General features: G+C 44.0%; 1 protein-coding gene across 1 annotated transcript in view; it reads right to left on the bottom strand.

The window, feature by feature from the left end:
• Positions 1–8927: 8927 nt before the first annotated feature.
• LOC125945753 (gastrula zinc finger protein XlCGF49.1-like) overlaps positions 8928–18009 on the bottom strand; it is an 84412-nt gene continuing 75330 nt past the window's right edge. Inside the window, exon 3 of the mRNA XM_049668030.1 lies at positions 8928–9130. Within this exon, the coding sequence (XP_049523987.1) occupies positions 9058–9130 (73 nt within the window). The 3' untranslated portion in view covers positions 8928–9057. The remainder of the gene's footprint in view (positions 9131–18009) is intronic.

Here is an 18009-nt window from a genome sequence, read left to right as displayed (position 1 = left end):
CTGCGGCACCAAGTGCCTATTTATATCAGAGGCTCCGGCAATAGTCACCAACGCCGCAAGCATTTTGAGCGAACGCGGGCAAAACGCCGACGGCGTCGACAACAGTTCTGCGTGTTGCCGGTGCTGCTGCATGTCCAAGTTTATACAGCTGATAAAGCTGCTATCATTACTCCGTATAGCTGTCTTCAAATTTGCTATCGCAATTGATGCTTCACCTTTCAGGTGAAACTGCGACAACTTTTTTCATAGCCCCAGGGATGCAAGCGGCCAAGGAAGTTTTGGAGCCGCAAATTTGGCACTTTCGAACAGGTTTGGAGCATGAATTATCCATTTTGGAGCAGTAACTACAGATATGGCAGGAGCTTAGTAACGCTCAACATGAGTGAAATACAGGCATACGAAGAAAAAGTGTTCCTTATTTGACTTTGCAGAACACTATCAGGTTACGGCAGATCAGTTCTGCGGACGCCCACAAGGCGAGCAATATTCATGACGGGGAAAAACTGTGATCTACCTGACTGTATAGCATGAAGCTACAAATGAAACCTATACAGGTTTCTCAGAAACCTGTACAGGTTGTGCCAACCGGATGTGCCAACGAAATGTGGCCAAGAAAAAAATAACCGAGGGCTTTTCCTGAACAGCATCCAATCAGCGTTGCCAGATTGGACAGTAGGGACGACACCAGAAACTCGCTAAAATTTCCCCAGATTTCACCAGAAACTAAAATTGCCGAAAAATTACTAAAAATCATCATTTCTTGTGAATAAACAAACACTCGCGAAAGTTTTTTTTAATTTTTTTGTTGCAACTTTAGCGAGTGTTTGTTTATTCGCAAGAAATGTGCGCGTAAAGTGGGCGCGTCGAACTCTGGACTACAAAATTAACATTCGTCAAGTACTCACTTTATTATTTACAAATTTAGTCATGATGATGAGCCTTTAATCATCACTTGGAGCATCGTAGATGTCTGAACGAAACCTGCTTAGCATATCGTCTGTGATAGCAAACTTCACGCAACAGCCGTCTCTGGAGGCACACGCTGTGCGAATTCGTACAATATGGAACCCAAAGTTTTCAGTGACATCTTGTTTCTGTACTTTGTCTTCACACAAGTGACCTGACTGAAGACACGGTCCACCACTGCATTTGACACTGGGCACGAAAGGCATGCCAGTGAATACAATGCAAGTTCCTTGTAGGGCTTTTCACCCATGGCATTTTCAAACTTGAAAATCCCTGCCCAGAATGTTGCAGAATCCTCTGGAAGTTTGCCTTCCAAGACGGCCTCCTCAAGATGCATAACAATTCTCCTGTATTGTATTTCAATAACGTCCAGGTTTTCTTCAATCAGATGTTGAAGTGGAAGTTTCAAAACAGAATGTCGTGCAGTTTGAGACAAGACTCGCGAAGGGTGAAGTCCACTCATGCCCTGAAAAATGGCTTGATTGGAGGGAAGACGCTTTTCCTTCACTCACTTCACTTGAACAGCTGGCGCCGTCTAGTGAAGCTCCTCATAACTAGACATGCGTTGCAAATAGAAGCTCTGCTTAGTTGACTCTGCCAGCGGATGCGTTGACCCTGCACTCTGACTATGCCCTAGCGGTAGCTTATCAGCCTTACGATCGGGCGGCCATAGGCGTTCCTTAGTGGTAAACGTTTGGATGAGCAGCGACGGTGGGCAGTATTTCGGTAGAGTGGTTTTCCCCAGATTTCACCAGATGATGTCTGGTGTCGAAGTTTGCTTGCCTGGCCACCAAAAGCTCCAGATTTTCACCAGATTTCCGAAATCTGGTGACGAGTTTCACCAGATGGCAACTCTGCATCCAATCTATATATATAGATAGGCTTGTGTTAAGGCTAGTCGAGCTTTTTTTTTTCACTGTAAACAAGCAAACGAATATTTAATTTTAATGAACATACATTTATTGCCTTACTTATTCGATAAGGTGCCAATGCAAGGGTTGTGGAATATGTCGAGAAATGACAGATAAGAGCATATATGGCAACCTAGGTCTTGTGTGGTCCATTTTTCCAACAAAAACAAACTGAAAAAACAAGAGAAATTCTGCGAACTTTTTTTTAATCACGTCACAATGCGTCCCCAGAGCAGTAATATAAGGTGTCTCAGATGTAAATGTTGTCATCAGTGCATTGTGTATATTACAAACGTGCAAACCTGGGCTACGGTCATGTGACGATTCAGAAAGTGAACCGTTACGAGACCGCATTGCTTCGCGTTTCATAGGGACCGAAGATGCGCGCCATAAACTGCTAACGCATTGAGAAAGTGCAGCAGCTCGTTCCCAGTGCCCCTATTTGACAAGGTCTGCGTAAAGATTGACGCAATATTTAGTGCACAGAAGCGTTGTCATGGTCACTGCATTTACTTTAATTCATGGGCTTTCCTTCTTGTTCAAAAATAGTCTTAACGAATCTTAGGCTAGTTCATGGGTTCTCAAAGTGGGTTCCGCAGGCCACTGCTCGGGGTTCCGCGAGCCACTGATAAATTTTCCGTGGTCCCGCGCTTGCCAATTAAGTGGCTAAAACGGCAAACAAGGTGTGTTCTATCTACAGAACTTCCATTACCCATGCCCGAATGTCAAAAAGCGCATCACAGCGTGTAACGGCAGTGCATGAACTGCGCAATAAATCCGCAAGTAGCTTGTAGCCACCCAACCTTCCAAAACGGGCAGCGCGCCAAAGCTTTCGCACTTGAATCTCGGAGGCCGTAACTTACCAACATGCACATTTATCCTGTTTGTAGATAGGGTAGGTGCCGATAGCGTGCGCACTGACATATACGTCGGAGGAATAAAAAAATTAATGCGTGAAGCACCACAAATGCGCGCCGCGAAAGAGCAAAAACGGCGTTAGCGTCCAAAAACGAAGCGGCCGCATCGCCATGGTCCTCAGCGGCAATCGTACGCAATACGTGACCGACAGCAATGCCGGAATGCTTTGTGCTTATTTGTTCCCCCAAAGCCCTTATTGTTGCGTTAATCGCCGCGTTAACACCACATTGGCGGCCAGCCGCGTGCTTTCATAAGTGCGTAGTTGCCATGATCGCGTCGATAGCCGCCAGTTTCGTCCGCAGCAGTTGTGGCAAACAGTTTCGTTTTGACTCAGTGCGCGCGTCGGCTGCGTGCCTTCATAACTGCGTAGTCGCCGTCCATGATCGCTGTCGATAGCGACTGCGCATTCGTCCATACTTGTTGCAGCAAATGGTAGTTTTGTTTTAACTTGGTGCGTGCATTGGCCGCCTGCCTTCTGAATCGCAAGGTCGCCGTCCATGATCGCGTCTACAACGGCCGCGGTTTCATCAGCACCGGTTGCGGCAAGCAGTAGTTGCGCTTTGACTCAGTGCAAAAATGTCAAAGATTAAGAGCACTGACTACATCGCGATGGACGGACGATTTGTTGGCGACCAGCTCCTTAGGTGAAAAAATAACCGGATGTGCGCACGGTAGTGAAAAGCGCGTCTGCAGAAGACGCGCGCCATGGCCACGCTGCGAAGGATGTTGCGAGGCCCTCGCCGCTGCTAGCACTTAATCAGTCATGAGATGACAAGAAGTTCAGCTTCCTCACTGCTTTTGTGCAAAATAGAAACAAGATTTGCTGATGCATTCAGTAAATAAAAGCCTTTTGACGTAGTGAGCATTCATTTATTGTTTTCTTGATACTCTGGATAATTCGAAATTAGTTTAATTAGGACATTTTAATTCGGTTAATTTGCGGGGGGGGGGGGGGGGGCTTCCTGGGCGCTTCATGGAGCTTATCAGGGTTGGAACAAACATGCTTGAGAACCCCTGGGTCAGTTCAAATGCTGTTACCAGTCATTTGTCAACATCATCATCAACGGTTTCATTGACATCTCATCGGTGAGGTAAATTTATCAATTTAGCTAATTAAATGTATTCCTGCCCAATGAACGAGAAATAGTCAGTGACCACCGTGACAAAAAACCCATCAAGGTACAAGGAATGACATCCGCGTAGTGCCCTTAGGTAATTTTTAATTCTTCACGACCTTCAGTTAAGATAGCAGAATACTGCAGAATGAATATGGTGTGACGTACTGCTCACTGAACATTTGACAGTATTTCGCATCGATTGCCGAGAAAAAGTTTCCATATATTTCTTTTTAAAGCAATAAAAGGATAAAAATGTTCGCAGCCTTTCCGGTGTCGTCGACCAATATTTTGAATAAGCTCGATTATTTGGGCTTATTTGTGGTACCGCCACAGGCGCCATAAAGCCAGGGTAAAACAGCAACCATGCGGCGAACAATGGTTTCTTAAAAATTTATGACTCGATCTGCACAAGTGGCATCGTTGAACATTTTTGCCGTGAATGCAATTTCAGAGGTTTATGGTTTCATCAAACGTTTAATTAAAACCACAATTTATCTGCAAAGGTTAATAAATATGAAACTTTAGATCCTTGGCTTGCGTTCTGAGGCGGCAAAAGCTTAATTTTGTGTTGCATGGCCGGGCAGAAAATAATGTAGACTGAATGCAACTTTGAGTGACAATTGCAGCTGCCATTGGATATTTGTGACGAACAAGTTTCATGAAAGCAAGCAGGCCGTTTGTCGGCGTGTCGCACTAACAACCCGGTAACCGGACGTAGTGCACGCGCAAAATCGATTTAGGAACGTCACGCACGGTGTTCACCCATTAATCGACCGCATATGTACCAATAGGGCACAAAATCAAGTGCTCAAATGCATAACGAAACTGATGAGCTACACGCTGAGCAGACTGCATGGCCTTATTCATTCCGCACGGCTTCCCTTCCCGACTGCACTATTATATGAGAGCTGGTTAAATCATCCTTAGCTGGTCCGCGTACAAGCGCAAATGTGTAACACTTTATTAAAACACTCATAATGCATTGAACAGCATACAACGGTGTTTATTTTCTTGTGGCCTAGTTATAATTATGCCACCAAACACACCCACACTCCAATGATGCCAACACTGAAACGGATTGCTTAGGCTTAGATTGCAGGGCTAAGCACTAGCCAACGCATGTCTATGGCTGTGTGGTTGTCGCTGAAGACGCACATCCTGCTAAATTTCGCAACTTCATTTGAAATTATTGCTTTGGCGCAGGTTGGTGGAGCTCGATGGTTTGGCGCAAGATGGCGCAGCACTTCCATCCCTGTAGTCCTGACATCATTTTTGGTGAGTCTCTCCAAGCCTGAATATTCGTTCGGCAACTGTTTACATAAAATCAACATTCCAAGAATTTTAGGGACACGTAAGAATTCAAAGAGTCCTAAGGTCTTCAAAATGTGCTTTTCGGACTAACGGCTTTTCAAGGCATTCAAACATTCGCGTGAAGATAAAACAGTAGTGGCACCAAAATTGCCAGTGTCTTAGATGAAACAATGTAGGAATGAAAAAAAGAAAAAAGATCTCAAGAACTGGCTCACACATCAAATTGGGGATGAATATGTGATAAGAAATAAAACCTGCAAGTGCCATCACTGTTATTAAACAGGTGCATCGAAGACAATAGAATGCTTAGGAAACTCTAAAAGTAAGAGAAAGATTATGTTTATTAACAATCGATTACAACAGAAGTTATCACTGTAAGTGCAAACAAAAAAACATATAAACAACATTAGCAATGCACCTATCAAGCACAGTGATTTACATAATCCTCCAGGAAAGACAGTGTCAATTAATTCTTAGTGAAGGCATATCATTCAACTGTTGTAAAGGAATGCTTCCAAGCCCAAAGACATGGCCCAGAGTACAAAAAAAAAGATTCCGACAAAGAGTTATACATCCACAGGGCAATCAAAATGTGAGATGAATAGAAAAGGTCACATTTTTTCATGCCCACAGAACATAAACTGAAGGTACCAGTCGCACACATAAAGGAAAATTCCCAATGGTACAGACACTAACAAAACTTATCACACATTCTACAAATCCTAGATAGTGGGGATGCAAGTATAGCATTCCTTATCAACTAGTCATACCCATGTAGATAAAGTAGGGAACCAAGTGTTGCTTTCTCACACCAGCCACAATACTAAATGCACATCCTTTGTCAAAAGAAATGAAGTAACTATATTACTGATGGCAGCTGAATATGAAATGTCTTGTTCACCTCCTGCTGTGTTGGTCAAAATGTCATAAAGTACTAGCTCCTAACAGTTCTCCAGCCCCGCAACGAGAAAGCAGAATTTGTGCTTAAACAGGTGACATTTCTTTTGCTAAAGGCTGTACATAAGACCGCTCATTAAGCTATGCAGAGTATGACTGAATAAAGGTCCACATGCCAGCACAATGTCCTCACACAATCCTCAGCATGAAAAAGACAAAGGACTAGATACCATGACAACATGAATCAACGGTTCTTGGTTCTTCAGCTTCAGAGCACCTTAATCCATTTTGATATATACAAATTGATTATGTGAAATAAGCATTGCTATGAACAAGATGCTACCTGGTATTGATGCAGAGGACTATAATTTAAAATCATGTTTTTCTATCAATCCATCTTCACTAAGGTGAATCCTATAGCACAGTGAAATCTTACGCAGACTAACCCGTTTCAAGACGAAAAAAAGGACATATTTAAGCCAAAGTGATAAACGAGTGCTTCAAGGCATCTTCTTTAGAAACGATTAGAAAATTACAAAATGACAAACAGGTCTTGACAACTTGGAAATACTGTTCAGCTCCAAAACAGACAAGGCACCTACATATTGGTTCTACGTGAACACACAAATTTTTTGGTATAAGTGAGAGCATTAAAGGGGCCCTGAACCACCCCTTGGGCCATAACACAGCCTAGGCTGCTGTAAACATCTCAGCCAACTTTTGCTGTTGTATGCTGTGCATGGAGCTCGCAAGTGGAGCGCGAAGTCACCTTTCTCTCAAACGCTCTCGTTTCAACAGAAGCCATGATCCTCACTCTTTTCCGGGTGCTTTATTTCGTAATAAAGCACATTACCATACGCGGCTGCTATTGGTCACTGCGGTCAGCTACACCGCGGTCGCCACGAGTCCACTGGCTAAGCGCACTGCAGCTCGCTTAGGACAACTGCGTTTGGCTTATGTTTAGCACGTCGTAGGCACCAAAATCAGAAGTCGTGGCATCTATGTTAACATCCCAAATGAAATTTGAACTGCGCGCCACGGTGACATTTCGAAGGAGGAGCATTGTGGCCCCACCCCACTCCGCTGTAGCCTTCGCAGTGCAGGGCATTGAAAAAGGAACGGGAGCACAGCAAAGGCCGTGTTTGATTGCCAATAACTCCGCTTCTGCTGAATGCATTGAAGTACTTCTTGCAGCAGAGTATTTTTGAAATAGCCTAATTTCACTTCAAATGCTTTTCGCCACTTCGATAAAAGGTGGCTCAGGGGCCCTGAAATAATTTTTCAATTAATTATAGAATGACCTCACTGTTAATTTACGTCACCTCACGAATATCCTGCCACAGTTTTTTTCTGGATGCTTCAATATAACGTAGTTATTGCACCAATGAGTGGCTTTCTCTCTCCTTTCGTCTCCACTAGTGCCTTGCCCAAAAGTTGAGTGTCTTGGTGGTGAGAGGGCTCGTTTCAGCACCCCGAGCCGTCCTTGGTAGACGGACTTTTTCTCGTTATCCTTTCCGTTTCCTGGCATACCCTTACCAAGTGCACAAAAGCAGCCAATAGCTATTTCATTATCTTTGCCGATAAATTCATAGCGTGGAAAGCACTGCATAAGTCTTGTTGCATAATGCCGGCTCCCAAAAGTCAGCTTTGCCGCAGCACAGAAATGTTAAGCAGTCAAACATACACAATGTATTGGGGTGAATCATACCAAGAGTATAAAGGGGCCACTGTCATGGAGGGGATGTATGCGTTCCTTAATTATACACGCGCACATCCGCTTTTCCTGTCACAGTACAAGCACAGACACCAAATAAGTGTACGGGCAGGCCATCAGAGCAATTTCAGACTTGGTTGTGGAAATTTGACCCCTTTAGGACAGTAAAAGCCAGGCCCCCTCCAGAAGAAGGCCACACACGCTTTCATTTAAAATTTGAGCTGTTTTCGTGTTGTGCAATGGTTTCATAGATTGCTGAATAAATGTCACTGCACAACCAATCCCCCATGCTTGTTTGTTAGCGATGCCCAAACCTGGTGAGGGGCCATTTAATTTACACGAAAGTTCATTTAGGCAGCAATATAACTGGAGAAGACCAGCAAGTCCCAATAATAGACCTAACATTCAGAACTTATCCCAACTATCTCCCTGCAAACAGTGGTGTTTTGAAGGCAAAGTTGAGGGAGGATGGCTTCTCAATTTGCACATGAAGGGACACCACAGGAATGTGGATAGTGTAATGAAAGCAATATCAGCCCCTCTCGCTGCAACTTGTTAGATTATGCCGAAACATCTCGTGAAGTGGCTTGGCATTTTAAGATATAAAAACATAACACTTGCTTCCTGATGCACCACGATACCAGGCAGCATACTGCGCAGATATGTAGATTCATAATTTTAGACTCTGCCTAATATATAATGCACACCAACAAGGCTGGTGACTTACTCAAGGCTGTCACTGTGCACCGTTTTCACATGTCTCGTCAAGTCATTAGGCCGCACAAAAGACTTGGAGCAGATGGTGCAGCTGTAAGGTCGCTCGCCTGTGTGAATGCGCATGTGGCTCTTCAGATGGCTCTGAAAAGCAAAATTCAGAGGGCACGAGGGGCACTGATATGGCCGCTCGCCTGAGTGGATGCGCAGATGACCATCTAGAACGGATCTGTGTGAGAAGCTCTTAGGGCACAAATGGCATTTATATGGCCGATCACCAGTGTGGATACGCAAGTGTCTGTTAAGATGGGCCTTTTGTGAGAAGCTCAGCGAGCATGAACCGCACTGAAATGGGCGCTCACCAGTGTGGATAAGCAGGTGTCTGTTAAGATGGGCGTTTTGCAAGAAGCGCAGAGAGCAAGTAGGGCACTGAAATGGCCGCTCGTCTGTGTGGTTCCTGATGTGTGCTTTAAGATTGGACAGTTTTGCAGTTTCATAGTCACAGTAATCACAGCGGCGGAGGAGTCCTTGCTGCAACTTGTCCTCCTCGGCAGCTCCTGGGCAGGATGAATGCTTTGATCCTGCACAATGAAAACCAAATTTCACTTAAGGAATGCCAATATCAACACACACAGATGCTAGTACTAATGATGAGCTTTTTGTTAGTTCAGTAGTTCTTGAAGGTGATCTCAAAAAATATCAAACGAAGCTCGACAAAATACCAAAAAAAAAGCCACTTGTAACCACTACCTACTTCTACAATACCATTGCGCAGTGTACTTCTCATTGCATGGCTGTCAAAACACAACTTAAAACAAATATAACAGGAGAAACATGGCCCACTGGTGAAAGTAGGACTTCTGGTACCATAGTTGGGCAGTAAGAAGCTCAAATTTTTAATTGCAGTTGAAACCTCATAAAAAGTGCATTTCATGGCAAAAATTAATGAACTTCCAAGTGCTATCACTCAACTTCTCTGGAGCACCCAATAAAATGAAATGCAAAATGTAGTGGTATTAGGAGAGGATTGGGTTTTTAACAAATTGCAAAAAAAAGTTATTTCTATATAAGCGCAAGCAAGCACAAAGCATATAAACAATTACAATCCCTAAGCTCAATGATTTGTACATTGCTCGAAAGCAGACAGTTAATTCATATTGAATACAGATCGTTGAATTACTGTAAAGGAATGATTATGTGCAAGACAATGACATGGCTCAAACAGAGCCCTAAGAAGGAAGGTTCCAAGAAGGAGTACACCTATTAGATCTAGCAGGCAATAAAAATGTCATTCAATAAATGAATTCTGGGGTTTTTTGTGCCAGAACCCTGATCTGATTAGCCACATTTCGCTCCATAATATTGTGGCTGCCACGGCCCACAATTGATCCCAGGACTGCGTGCTTAGCAGCGCAACGCCATAGCAGCTAAGCCACCACGGCGAGGTATGTGACGTGAATAGAAAAGACATCTTATCACGCCCCCAGAAAAAATATGAAAGAAACCAAGCTCACCAATGAATGAAAATTCACAAACATACAACCACTAAAAAAAAAAAGCCATCATGCTATATAGAGTGAATGAGAACACAGTGTTCGTATCCTAGGGTAGACAAGCAGGTAGGGAAAGTGGATAAGAGTGCTGTCAAGAAAGCACATCTTACGCCAGCCACATTGCACAACAATAAATGCTCAGCCTTTGTCAAAAGAAACAGCCATTAGGTTATCGATGCCAGCTGAATACGAAATGTCTTGCCAGCTTCCTGCTGTTCTGTCAAAGCATCGAGTATTCAGCACAGCATTCCAGCACGGAGTATTCTTAAAATATTGGCTTCATTTTTTACAAAAGCTGTACATACAATATCTTTTGAAACTCTGCACAATATGAATAGGACTCAATAAAGTTCAACCATGCTACTACGATGTCATCACACAATCTACAGCAAGAGAGTATTAGATACCAAGACAGCATGAATCGACGAATCTGCTGTTTTCAGCTTGAGAGTATCTGAATTCATTTAATTATATATGACAGGATTACAGTACCCTGAAGCTGAACAGGAGATTCATTACAAAACCTGCAGAAAAAGTGACACAGAAGAGAAGTTCACCTTCCGCAAAAAGCAGGGCAAAGAATGAACACCTAGAGTGACAAGCCAATAAAATTCCTTGGGCTAATGAATGGAAGAAACATTACTGGTATTATCCAGAATGAAGTCTGAAATAAGCATTGCTACAAACACAGTGCCACACGGTATTGAACCAGAAGACCACAATCCCAATTTATCTTTTATCAATTCGGCTTCACTAGAATGAATCTTATGGCATGACGCAATCTGATGGCTTACACTTCGTAATTCAAGAGGGGGAAAAAAAAGGACAAGTACATAGTCAACCTGAAGGGAAAAATGAGTGTTTCAAGGTGTCTTTTATTTAGAAGATATGCTACTGAAAAATTGATGTAAACTTGAGAAAAGATTGTTGATTACTTCCAGCTTACAAAATATAGTCTGCAGCAAAGCAGTGGTTGCCACAGAGACAAAGATGCTAACAAGATCATGAAATAGGTTCTTCTGTGAGTGCAGCCATATTAAACCCAACTTGGAAATACTGTTTATCTCCAAAACAAGGCACCTACATAGCAGTCATACCTCAGCACACAGGTCTTTGCTATTACTGAGAGCACTAACTAATGATATGCAGTTACCTTTTCTAATACGCATGTAAACATCTTTTAAATGGCCCTTCACCAGGCTCATTCTGATATTTCGGTTATATGAGGTCTGTTAGAAAAGTATCCAACCTTTGGCCGAAGAAAAAAATTGCCCGCCAATCCACCCTGTGAAGGTGGTTGGAAAGCGAAGCTTTTTTTACGCCACCCTCACGGTGACTGCGGCGAACTTGATATTTCACACACTACAACGTAACTTTAACCACGGCCTTTATTATTATTTACTTCACAACAATGTTCACTACTGCTTTATAATCGGTGGGATATACACTCAAATTTTCAGTTTTCACTGTAGTTACATTCTTTGCCAAGGTTAAATCAATGCACGTTCCGCGAATGCACGTTCTGCCGTCTTTACTTTCCGTGGTCTACCCATAGTTGGGTAGTCTAGAAAATGCACGGAAGCAGTTACTAGGCTGGAAGGGTTTCGAATGACGTCAACCCTCTTTCAAGCAGCTGCATAAGCTTTGCAACAGCTGCAATCTAATCTTACGGACCGCGCCGAGCCTGTTTCCGTTGTTTGCCCGGAGCCCTTATCATCCATCATGTTGGCTCATCACTTTGAAGCTTGTTTTTGTGGTTTTTCTTGCGAAAACGAGTGCTTAGTTGTACGCTGAATGCCTGAATTCAAGTAAGCTATACTGCTATACCTGAAATTGTTAGCGGTTCATCGGGATCATTTTTTGATTACAACGACGAACACGACAGAAGCCTTGGCTGGTAGAGGTACAAAGCTTCGCTTTAAAAAACTGGCATAACTGGAGCATTGGAAACCTAATCACCCTCAAAGTAGTCTCTTTGGGACTCCACACACTTCTCCCAGCGGTGCTGCCATTGTTGGAAGCACTCCAAGAAGGCCTCTTTCGGAATGGAGTTTAGCTCAGCTGTCATTGCAGCCATAATGTCCTCTCTTGTCTGAAATTGCGCTCCTTTCAATGGCCTCTTGATTTTGGGAAATGGCCAGAAGTCGCAGGGGGTCATATCAGGAGAGTAAGAAGCCTGTTGAACTACAGGAGTCTGGTTTTTCGCCAAAAAATTCTGGATCAAGTGCGAGGAATGTGCAGGAGCATTGTCGTGATGGATGCGCCAATTTCCTGTTGACCACAACTTTGGTCTCTTGCGCCGCACAGCATCACGTAGGCGATGGAGGACATCCCCGTAGTACTCTGGTGATTGTTTGACCCTGCGGTGCATACTCGTGGCGTACCACACCGCGGGAGTCAAAGAAAGCAGTCAGCATCCCTTTGACGTTGCTGCGCACTTGGCGGGCCTTCTTTGGTCTTGGTGATGTGGAATGCTTCCACTGTGACGACTGGGATTTGGTATCCGGGTCGTGCCTGTACACCCAAGACTCGTCACCAGTCATTATGGTGTTCATGAAGTCGGGGTCAAGGTTTGTGGAATCCAGCATCTCCTGTGAGACTTCAACACGAAGTTGCTTTTCCTCCACCGTAAGCAGCTTCGTCACGAATTTCGCCGCTACTCTCTTCATGGCCATATCTTCGGTCATAACGGAATGTGCAGAAAAAGTGTAGATGTCCACCTCTGCCGCAATTTTTCGGATAGTCACACGACGATCCGGCATCACCACAGCGTTCACTTCGGCAATGGCCTGGTCATTTCGGCATGTTGATGGCCGACTGGAGCGTGGCTCGCTCTCCACCGATGTGCAGCCGTCTTTAAATCTGTTGTACCCAATCCTTAATCTGTGTGCTCCCTATAGCTTCGTCACCGAAAGCCGTCTGAATCTTCCAAATGGTTTCCACTTCGCTGTCGCCCAGTTTCTGGCAAAATTTGATGCAGTAGCGCTGCTCCAGTCGCTCCATCATTTTCCTTGCAATAAAAAAACCGACGAGGGCACTGCGCACTACTTCACTGAAACGCTGCGTCCCAGCGACTGACGCTATTGGCAGGTGGGAAAAAATTGGCGCATGCGCACGAAGGTTTAAGGTCGGCTGATGCAAGTGCGCTTGTTTCATATCCATCAGGTGTTCGCAAAAAAATAAGGTCAGATAGTTTTCTAATAGACCTCGTACACTCAATGTTGTAAAGTGCCGCCAGGATGTTTTGCTGCAAGGATTTTTCAAATTGGTTCAATATTAGGGGAGATAGAAGGAATCGAAATGTTAAGTTACTGTGTTGCCAGGAGCCATGCTTCACTGCCAGCACAGGCACCCCATTTACATCGACAGTACATTCAGAATTTATTGTGGCTACATTTACTGCAAACACGCCTATTCTCCAGGCATAGTTGATAGATGATTGCTTTCAACTTTGTTGAGCTTTGCCATGCAGCCACACAGAATAAATATGGTTACAGTAACGCAAGCAGTGTCACTACATCAAATTTCTTTGCAACTTGTTAGACTGCAGTGAAATAAAATTTACTTGGCAGTTCAACATATGTCAAAACATAGCAAAACTTCTGGCCCCTTCACAACGCACAACACCACACAGCATCCTGCACATCTACTATGTAGATTCCATATTCAGACTACATTAATCCCCAGAAGTACACCAATGTCACTGCTGCTTACTGTGCAGCATGGTTGCGTGTCCTGAAATTATCGGCCTGCACAAAGGAATTGGAGCAGCTGGTACAGTGATTCGTTGCCCGCCTGTGCGTATGCACAAGTGTCTCTCGAGTTCACTACTTTTAACAAAAGTCCGAGGGTATGAAGGGCACTGAAATGGCCTCTCGCCTGTGTGGACCCTGATGTGTTTTTTCAGACCCCCCCCCCCCCCCCCCAAAACAGTTCTCCAACTTCAATGTCACAGAAGTCACAGCGGTGGAGGCGTCTCTGCTGTGATTTATCTTCGGTAGTTGTTGGAGAGGATGGATGCCTTGATCCTGTATATTGAAAACCAAAATGCAATTACAGAATGCCAAAATCATAACACACAGATCCTAGTGCTAATAATGAGCATTTGCTAGTTCAGTATCTTGAGTTACCTTGAGCATGTGTATTGAAAACCAAAATGCAATTGCGGAATGCCAAAATCACAATACACAAAGCCTAGTGCTAATAATGAGCATTTGCTAGTACATCATTTTGAGGGGGATCTCTGAAAACATCAAATAAAGCAAAGCTGGTCAACCGGTTGGATTTCCTCCATATTTACATACGAGGTGTGTTCAAATAGTATTGAACCTTCTTTTTTTTTGCCACGTAAACCAATGAAGTGTGGGAGGCTGCCTTGGGTGATGTCGAGGGGACTTACATGCGAATGCGTGAATTTTTTTCATCCCACAGAAAGCATTAGTTGATGGCAGTCGGCCTATTGGTGAGGATGTGAGTGAGCACTTGCAGGATTCCAGTAAGTTGCAAAATGACGGAAACATATGAGCGGCAATACTGCATCAAATTTTGCCAAAAGCTTGGCGATACCTAAGCAGAAAGCATTTTCAAGATTCAACAGACTTTTGGGGATGATGCCATGAGCACCTGACGGATAAAGAAGTGGTAGAACCGCTTCAAAGATGGCTGCACATCAGTGGACAGCAAGCTGCATTCAGACAAATCCTCAGCAAGCCAAAATAAGAATGTGATTGAACAAATGCAGATTTGGTCATGGAGGTCCGTCACATTTGATCGAGGATTTCGGCATGAGGAGAGTGCCTGCGATATTCGTACCGAAACTGCTAACAATGGAGCAGGAAGCAACTCCACCTGGAAATCACACAGGACCTGCTGGACAATGCAAACAGTAACCCCAACTTTCTGAACACCATGATCACAGGCGATGAGTCGTGGCTTTATAGATACGACCGACAAACCAACATTCAGTCGTCACAGGGGAAACATCCGACACCCCCAAAACAAAAAAAAACATGGCCAGTCCGCAGCAATGCCAAGGTCATGTTGAGCATTTTCTTCGACTTCCGTGGTGTGGTGCATCATGAGTATGCACCACAAGGCCAAACCATCACAAAGGAATACTACCAGGAGGTCCTTCGTCACCTTTGTGTTGCTATGCAGCGCGAACGACCAGATCTGTGGGCAGCAAAACCTTGGCAGGTCCACCATGATAATGTACCATCCATTCCGCGCATCCCATTCAGACTTTCTTCGCCAAACACAACATTCCTGTGGTTTCTCAAGCTGAAAATGCTCGTGGAAAGGAACCCGATTTCAGTCAAGAGAAGACATCATGCGGAATGTGACAGCTCAGCTGATCACCATTCCGAATGATGTGGCCCAGAAGTGTTACCAACAATGGCGGGACTGCTGGGAGGAGTGTGTATGTGTTCATTACCAAGAAAAGGGGATTAGGGATTGCACCTCCTAACCAATAAATTTATACCCGCTGACCAAAGGTTTGAAACCTTTTGAACGCACCTCGTATATATGATTGCCCAATGAGCAGTTTTATAAAATCCAAACTCTAATAAATAAGTGTTCAATTATAAAATTTATTAAAGTCAGAGGACGTGGAGTGTAGTGACTGCATGGGCTGCCACTTCATCCAAATAAAATAGCAAACATTTCAATAACTTACAGCAAAGATTTGAATGAGTGGTCATGGTGAAGGTAAAGTTTACATATCTTCGATAACATAAAGCCATACACATACGACAGTGCATCAAAAAAATTTGCAATTGTTGGTTTCAAACCTTCTTCCCTCAGTGCAGCAGCCCAATGCACTGCCCATTCGTTCACAGACTACCCAATCACCCAGGTAGGGGGAAAACAGATACAAACATACATACATAGATAGTTGGCCCCTGGAAAGTATGTTAAGTACCCAGAATGCTACACCATTAAAAGATGCCAACAAAACAATGAAACGGCTTCTTTGAGTGCACCCAAACTGCTCATGTTCACTCATTTTTAACCTATTCAGTACACTGACGTACCGGTATGTTTTCGCGAGTTTGTCCCACCGTGTCACTGATGTCAGATAGGAATGTGAGCACAATACCTGGAGAGATTTTGTCATTATCCGTGTCATTTCTGCCTTTCTATGTAACAAAAAGTAAACCGCTGTGTTCGTTTTATAATATACAAGAAACAGAAACGATGCTGCAGGTGAGTTACCTCTGAAAAAAAAAAATGGCACTGAGAGGGTTACAAATGCTATCAGATCAAACACAAGGCATCCACGTATTCATGCACCTAAACAAACAAGACTTTCCTACAGGTGAAGCCACTACGAGGCTAGAAAGACAGCACGCAATTAGCTTTTCTTGTGCACTGTAGACATTAATGATTTCAGAAGAACATTTAAACAGGCAGCTATTCATTTGGAGGACACCGAAATATTTCAGCGAGACCTCCCAATCAGAATTTACCCACAACTGAGCATTTTGCTGCACACACGTCTTCCATAGAAACAGGTGATGGATTAGCTTTGTTGTGCCTTCATATAAAGGTATACACACCTGCCAACCTGGGGACTGCGAAAATCGGGAGACTCATTGCACGGGGAGGGGGATCTCTCTCTCTATGCCGCGCATGCTATTAGTCTAGTCTGAAAGGTTAGACATATCTTGTCTGCAATTCGACTCAGATAAAGTATAAAGCGAACGCAATGCGTCGGGCACGAGACTGCCAATTTTTTGGCCAGTATCCTCTCCTTGAAGTGCTTGCATGCACAACAGTTCGCTTTCAACCCGCCCGCATTTCTCTAGGTTGTCACGACAGGGTAAAGCTGCGATGAGGTGTCACCGCTGCCGTCGACTGCAAAGGTGAAAACATGGCATCCGTAGCGCTTCGCATCTTCGCACTTCGGGAACATCTTGCGTAGAAGTGGCCCAACGTGATCATTCACCCTTAGCGGCAAATTGTACTCCATGAGAAATCCAGTGAAAAGGCACTCTGCACGCACAACATTGTCTTCATTGCTGTTGCCAAAGAAGTTGCTCACGGCTTTCTGCTTCTCAGCAGCACGAAGGAAGCTTTGGTGTTTGGCAGTCGACAAATGCAGCTTTATGTCACCTTAGCCGCCGTGGGCCATGCTCACGCCGCATGCGCAAGTCGTGCAAAATAAGAATTGCTCGCGTTTCCTGGACCGCACGAAACACGGGAATTTTGACGTACAAGACTTCAAGAAACACTGTAGTTCTTAGGCTTCGACGACACCATGCTGTCAAAAAAGCTGTGTAGAGCAAAACGTTATCACGCGCACTCATCAACGCATTGTTCTGATAAGATCTGAACCGAGTTGAGTTTTGCACTCAAACGGATTGGATTCCAATCTGACTTCGGCTAGCTACCTAGCTCGTGATGGAAATCTCGATGCGGCTGTGCTGCACGACGTGGATTTACATTTTTTTTTTTTTTTCCGAGATGTTGGTTGGTTTTTTATTCTATGATGTTTGTTGGGGTAGTTTATTAGCCGTACCCGTACCATATAGTCGGGCCCCGAATACCACATCAAGATGTTTACAGTAACGCACTGCACAGTAGCGCAACCAGAATCTCTGCAAGGAGGGGGGGAGGAAGCACTTTGGGCATAAAATGCAACTTTCTTGCTTTCGTCAGAGGAATCCAACCGCAAATAAAAGGCCCAATAATCATAATAATGATGACAACAAGGATGATGACTATGTTTATTTCTTCAGCGTTTTACTCAAAGTAATTAAGAGTGATTGAATAAATACAAGACAATGATAAAGTGTTTTTGTTACTCAGGAAAATTCTACCTCAAGCCACCTCCTGAATTGTAATGACAATGTGAACAGAGCACTGAAGGTAGACGTTGGGATGGTAGGGCTGGACCCGTGGGA

The sequence above is a fragment of the Dermacentor silvarum genome, chromosome 5, assembly GCF_013339745.2.
Source record: "Dermacentor silvarum isolate Dsil-2018 chromosome 5, BIME_Dsil_1.4, whole genome shotgun sequence".
Taxonomy (NCBI): domain Eukaryota; kingdom Metazoa; phylum Arthropoda; class Arachnida; order Ixodida; family Ixodidae; genus Dermacentor; species Dermacentor silvarum.
This window is presented reverse-complemented; position numbering and strand designations above follow the sequence as displayed.